General features: G+C 29.5%; 1 protein-coding gene across 2 annotated transcripts in view; it reads right to left on the bottom strand.

Annotated features, from left to right (window-relative positions):
• Positions 1-1,080, bottom strand: part of LOC111397090 (plasma membrane ATPase 1-like) — a 7,995-nt gene extending 6,915 nt beyond the window's left edge. The window contains exons 1-4 of one of the 2 annotated variants that reach the window (XM_023023822.1): positions 855-1,080; positions 712-767; positions 418-537; positions 175-273 (exon numbers count right to left, since the gene is read on the bottom strand). In XM_023023822.1, coding sequence (XP_022879590.1) covers positions 175-273; positions 418-537; positions 712-765 — 273 coding nt within the window. In that variant the 5' untranslated portion in view covers positions 766-767; positions 855-1,080. The remainder of the gene's footprint in view (positions 1-174; positions 274-417; positions 538-711; positions 768-854) is intronic. The other variant, XM_023023821.1, reaches the window with a different exon arrangement.
• Positions 1,081-7,058: the final 5,978 nt, after the last annotated feature.

The raw sequence follows: 7,058 nt of genomic DNA, 5'->3' as shown, positions 1-7,058 counted from the left end.
CAATTACAGTTTGGTTCATTGAAGTATCTATGCACATAAACATAATTTTCCATCTTCAAAATGGAAATTAATAAAGGATCCAAAACAGAATAAAACCGAAATAATCTTATAATTTGTCAAAAAATAGCCAGAAAAACATTTATGAACAAATTAAAGGGAATTGTGAGTGCTCACTCCTCCATTAGCGAGAGCAATGGCCATAATCGCTGCAGCTTCCATCACCCATGAAAGAGGATTCCACATAAAACCCAAGAACTTCAGAATCTTATTCTCCTGAAAATTTTCCCATTTTTTCCCAGCAAAAATGAAATTCTCCTTCAGAACAATAAATAGAACCAACAAAATCTAAAAAACTGCACCAAAAACATACAAAAGTAGATATTAAAAAAGATAACAGGACAGAAGAAAATACTGAACCTCCTTCTCCTCAAGCTTGTTGTAACCGAAGATTTCGAGCCTTCTGAGAGCATCCTCAGATGAGAGTCCCTCCTTTCTACACCTCAGATTTTCAAAAACCTCTTCAATTGGTATGTTCTCCTGAATACATAATTTTTATTAAAAAATATTGTCTAAAATTAAGTAAAATAATACCCAACCATCGAATGGGGATAGGAAAAAAAAAAGGCAGAGAGAAAAAAAATCAAAAAACAGAAAAATCAATGCAAAAAGTAGAAAATACAGAGAGAACTATGAAGGAAAAGAGTTGATTACCAAATCCACAGCCTCCCTCTTCAGAGCCTCCATAGCTTCATCTTTTTCCGCCATCTCTAAACCCACAAACAAAAACAACTGAAAAATCAGTTTTCAAAACCAAACACATGCAAATAAACCCACAAATCCTCGAGCAAAATTACACTGAAATTATATGGAAAACACCGAGTACTATTGAAAAGGCTACTCACTGGAGAAACCCGATTAAATAGAGTGGTTTACGTAGAAATGATGTGGAGAGGATGGGTTGGAGTAAAATGGAATGGAACAAATTCTGCGTAGCCAACCACCCTTTTTATCTCAATATTCTCTATTGGAAGGGGGAAGTGAATAGTTTACAGTTTACAGTACGGTTAACTGTTTCTTCACGGAACGATTGTCTCTCATGCGAATGTGCCGCTCCACGAAGATCATGTACTTGGCAGGTACACTATGCAGGGTTGGTTTGGGTTAGGGGAGGGGTGTTCTAGGTTGGGTTGTTTTTCCTTTTTCCTTTTTTTTATTTTTTATTTTTTTTCCTCTGAAAGAAACCATTGCACTACTCTCCTTTCCACATCGACCTATTTTAAAATAGTCGAACATTTTGATTCCTAAGTTTTCACTTTCATCGTATCTAATAATTTTAATGTGCAATTTTCATTTAATTTATCATTACAGTAGCGCATTCAAAATATACTAATCACAATTCTAAAGATGATAAATCTCATTTATTACCATGGACTATTAGCACCTGTCAGCGTGACAATTGGTCCTAATATGATAATAGGACCACAATCAATAATTAAACACAAACTATCCATCTATTCTTTTAATTTAATTACTTTTTTTTTGTTTATTTTATCTGTAATATGAAATAAGAGAGTAACGATTAAAAATTTGACTTGTAACAAGAAATTGGGTGGATGCTAGTGTAACAAAATAAGAAAAATTGAGGATCGAAATATCTAGATTTAAAAGCATAGGATTAAATTGATATATTAAAACCATGAGCCAAAAAGTTTGTTTTGCTTTTAAAAAGCCAAACTTTTATTCCGTTTGAAATTGCAATAAAATAAAATAAAAATGAGAGAGATAGAGAGAGAGAGAGAAAGAGGCGTGGGAGGGTGAGGGGGGGAGAGAGTTATTATTTTGCAATTATACGCGACTCGGGATTCTATTTTATCATCAATCTAATCCTCGTTCACTTTTTTTCTTTTTCTCCCTTGACAATAGGATTTTTGGCCACCTACTTTGTGGAAACTACTAACTAAATCCCTTTGAACTTCAATTTAGTGCTCCCATAATGAAACAAATGTGTCAATATCAAGATATATTTGAGTTTTCTAATTTAGGTATATGATTTACTATGGCCATGCTATAAGTTTATTTAAGGGTCGTTTGAACCCCCATTATTTGTAGATTATAATGAGATAAATAGTATTTTTTTTAAAAACGAGTGGTTGAAAAGTTTTTTATTTACATGTAATATTATTTTATTAAAAATTATGTGGTTAAAAATAAGAGAGAAAAAATTTAATTTACTGTAATGAAGAATAATGTGGCTCAAACGGGACATTAGTATGCTCAACCGAATAATAAGGTAGAACAAACTTAAAATGAATAAATTATATGAATTGTTTGTTATCATTGCAGACCACATGTTGTCCTGATCGCCCAATTACATGATTTGTTGAAGACCTTTCAAATATTCAAAGTAAACAACGACGACTTTCTTTAACCTTACTAAGAATTCATTCAAACGTTGTTGAACACGTAATCCTTTAATTTATAATTTACCTTTCATTTTTCTTCAAAATTATGCCCTGTTTGTTAGGGATTAAAATTAGATTTTTAGTAAATTTTGATGAAATATATGGTTGAAAAATTATGGGTTCTATGAATTGAGTGATAAAATTAGTTGTTGACTTTGACTTAAACTTAAATTAAAATTAAAATCAAAATTAAAATTTTTATCAATACCAAACAAGGGCTATATCTTTACTAGAAAACGTTGTTTCAAGTCAAGAAATTAGAGAAAACAGTGTTTGAAAAGAACAATATGGCTTTTAGAATGAGTTGCGAGTCAAAAATATCTCGAATAAATTATTAATAATTCATGAGGTCTGGAAGTAGGAAATTTCCTTTAGTCAGAGATTGGAAGGTAAAATAATTCATAAGAAAAATTTAATGCATTTGTACGGCTAAGAAATTAGAAAGTAAAATAATTGCAAGTCCTGTCATTCTCTCCCATGATTTTCCTCGAAAATTCAAAAAAAATAAAAATAAAAATTTACTTTCTTGTTAAAAAATAAAAATAAAATAAAATTTTATTTTCTACTTCTAGACAATGACATTTAATGATTAATTGTTAATTAATCTTCATAAATATATCATAATAATTAGAGTAATGCTATGTGTCTTACTGGAATTACAATCTCAGTTTAAATGGCATTAAATGATACGTAGCGCCACCTAAATTTCGATTGCAACTCCAGTAGAATTACATATTATTAATCTAATAATTCTTATTGTAAAAAAGGGAAAAAAAATCTCATACATCATAAATTATTGCAATGCCATAGAAAGAGACAAAAGAAATTTTAATTAAATTTATAAATGTAAAATGAAATTAATTTTTAACTAAATATTTATTGTAATAATAATGGGAGATAAAAACGTGCACCCAACTCATTAATTATGCTTATTCTCAAAAGAAATTATGAGGTCAATAGAGTAAAGTGATTGGATGAATATTTGTTTAATAGTAGTATTCGTTTGGCTTTTTGACCTGTCATCCAAACAGAGCCTGACAACGACGTATGGAAAATATAATATAATATCCCATGAAATGATATTTTGCCACGTCATTGTCAAAGGGGGCCCACAATTGAAAAATAAAATTATAAAAAGATTTCGTATCTCAATGACACGTAGTGCAATAAAATAATCCAACTTTATAATTTTTAAAATCGCCTCTTCAATTTCTAAACTGTCGCAATGTTTTTTGCCAATTTGAACACGTTTCATCGGGGGCCCACCATTTTCATGTGCGATTAGGAGAATATGTTCGGGCCACTCATTAGTGGGTAGGCACTCTTCGTCTCAATCACTCTTGGCAGAAAAATCAACTCCTTGTTTGAGATTTTTTTTTTTTTTTTTTTGAGTTAATATGCCCTGTTTGGTAGGGATTAAATTTAGATTTTTAGTAAATTTTGATAAAAAAAAATTAAAATGTGTGGTTGAAAAATTATGAAATTCTTGAAATATTTGATTGATATTGATTATTTGACTTTAATTTAAATTAAAATCTGATTAAAATTAATACCAAACGGAGCTAGATTTTAGGATAGTGATTTTTTATTTTTTAAGAATATATTGTTAGAAAGTTTGAGTTTAAGTATGAAGTTATTTTATTAAGAGGATGTATGGTGGAAAATATGTTGGACGTTGAAATTAATGGAAATTTATTGATGGGTCCTCAACCTATTGATGATGTAACAAGTAGGACGTCAAACTAATACTTTTACAATCTCAGTCCCCAAGGTTTTGTATTTGTATATTTACGTTCCTAATTGACGGTTTTACTCTCTTCTTTTAATTAAAACTCATAAAGTTATTTTATTAAGAAGATGTATAGTTGAAAATATGCACCTCCAAATTTGGACGTTGAAATTAATGGAAATTTATAGATGGGTTCTCAACCTATTGAAGATGTAACAAGTAGGACGTCAAACTAATACTTTTACAATGTCAGTCCCCCAAGGTTTTGTATTTGTACATTTACGTTCCTAATTCACGGTTTTACTCTCTTCTTTTAATTAAAACTCATAAAGTTATTTTATTAAGAGGATGTATGGTTGAAATTATGCACCTCCAATTTTGGACATTGAAATTAATGGAAATTTATAGATGGGTTCTCAACCTATTGAAGATGTAACAAGTAGGACGTCAAACTAATACTTTTACAATGTCAGTCCCCCGAGGTTTTATATTTGTACATTTACGTTCCTAATTGACGGTTTTACTCTCTTCTTTTAATTAAAACTCATTTCTTTGAATGAAAACTTTACCCTTATGTTTAATTAAAATACTTAAATAATAAGAGAAATAAATAAAAGTAAAATGAAAAAACCCGCCTAGCCTCTAACAACCACCCCAACGCCTCACTTCCATTTTTTTCTTCTCTTATTATTTTTTTGTTTTATAAATTAAAGATAAAGTTAAAATTATCTTTTGTGTAATTTGAGTTATTAATGAAAGGTAGGAGTAAATTTGTCGATTGGACCTCAGTTACTACAAAATGAGAAGGTTGAGGACTGCAACCTATTTTCTACATTTTCAATAGGTTGGGGACTTAGCCCCTGTTTGGCACTTATTAATTTTCATTCCATTACATTTTATTTTTCTCTCTCTTATTATTAACCACACAATTTTCTATAAAATAATATTACACATAAATCGAAAAATTTTCATTCTTTTTCAACTACTTATTTTTCAACAAAAAATATTATTCCACCTATTTTCATTTTCACAAAATAGGGGCCAAACGAGGGCAATTTTCTACCGAAACTTTTTTTTCTTTTTTATTTTTTATTTCAGAAGCTTAATTAAATGAATCTTAAACGAGGATCTTGTGTCATATATTAAAGTTTTAAACCTTCTCTTTAAATTTTTAAAATTCTTCGAATCATATCCAATGATTTTGTCAAAAGATATGATAACTTTGGACACATGATTAATGAACAACAAAGAAGGGAATACTCAACGAAAGCTATCGCTGTTGACAAAGTAAAATATAGGTGGCAAGTCAAGAGGCCATCAACTTCCCTTTTTCTATCTAATTTTTTTTCTTTTAATAAAGTTGAAAATGATTAAAGTTTAGGTAGGAATTTCAAATATCGGCTTATACCGAATAGAGAGTTTAGAATCAATTGATCATATCTTGAATAATGCTATCTAACATCACACGAAAATATAATTTGACCTTACGTCCAAAATCGTAGCCTCTATTTTGTTTGTATAAAAAGAAGTTCTTTTGGAGAGTTTGATAGAAATTAATGGAATGTGTAATTCAAAGTTATAAGTCTCACAAAATTAATTATTGATTTTGACTTGTATATTAATCCAATTTTTTAAAAGAATCAAACAACTACAGTCCAACTATGTGTGCAAAAATTTTCTACTAGAATTTCCACAAAATACACGTGGCATCATCTAACTAAAGAATGACCCCCAAAAACAAAAAAAACAAAAACAAAAAAAAAACAAAAAAAGATCACCTAAATGTTTCCATATCAGCATATGGTGAAATTCTGGCACTTCTGCTTCGATATAAACAAAAAAAATCTAATTGTTAACGGGAAAAGAAAGGAAAAGAAAATTCTTGTTACTAATTTTTTACATCATATCCATTTAACACCCCTAACATATGAACATCCTTTGTCCCTCCAGTTGAACAATGCTTCAAAGCTCCAATGGCTCAATTCATTGACATTCAATTCTTTGTAAAATTGTTTGAAGCACCCTTTGTTCGCAAGAATCCGGCATCACTATTTCCTTCTCCAAAACTATGGGAGATTCTTGAATTTGCATCCAATAGACCGCCATCATTAGCCAAAATATAAGGTTGACATATTAATTACTTATCACGGTCTCATCTTGGATTGTCCCTTCCCGTTAGAGAATAGGGATCCGTCCCTACTCTTATTTTGATTTTTTTTTTTTATCTCTTTAAAAAGTAAATAGGTAAAACGCCTGGGAAATGAGGATATTATAGGCTTGCTTGAGCCCCCTTTTTTGCGTAGAATGTATTTTGGAAAAGTAGATTTATGTAGAATATGTGGTTAAAATAAAGAAAAAGTTTGGATTTGTGTGTAATATATTTTATTAAAAATATATAATTGAAAAGATGAGGGAAATATATATTTTGGAAATAATGCGGATCAAACATCTAGTGATACCGAAATCTAGGGCTGTAAGCAAAAATCGTCAAATCGAAAAATCGAACCAAAATCGCATTTTAAAAATCATCGGTTTGGTGCGACGTGAACTCGTCAATGAAATGGTTTTGAACCAAACCAAACGGTTTGGTTTAGATTTGAGAATTTTAATTGCAATTTAAAACTAAATCGAACCGTGAAAAAATATATAAAAATGAAAAAATGAATTTTTTTGAAAATTCATCCAAATATGTAAAATTCAATAGTTTTGTGACTTTTGTCTTTTGTGAGTATTTTTGTCAATTTTTAATTTTCTATTACATATATATTATTATTACCCAATAATCCTAATTATTATTATTATTGTTGTTGTTGTTTTTTGATTTTTTTTTTTTTTTTTTTTTTTTTTTTTTTAAATTTTTAATTTTT

Source organism: Olea europaea, chromosome 7, assembly GCF_002742605.1.
Source record: "Olea europaea var. sylvestris chromosome 7, O_europaea_v1, whole genome shotgun sequence".
NCBI lineage: Eukaryota > Viridiplantae > Streptophyta > Magnoliopsida > Lamiales > Oleaceae > Olea > Olea europaea.
The sequence above is the reverse complement of the archived record's forward strand: the minus strand, read 5'-3'. Positions and strand labels throughout refer to the sequence as shown.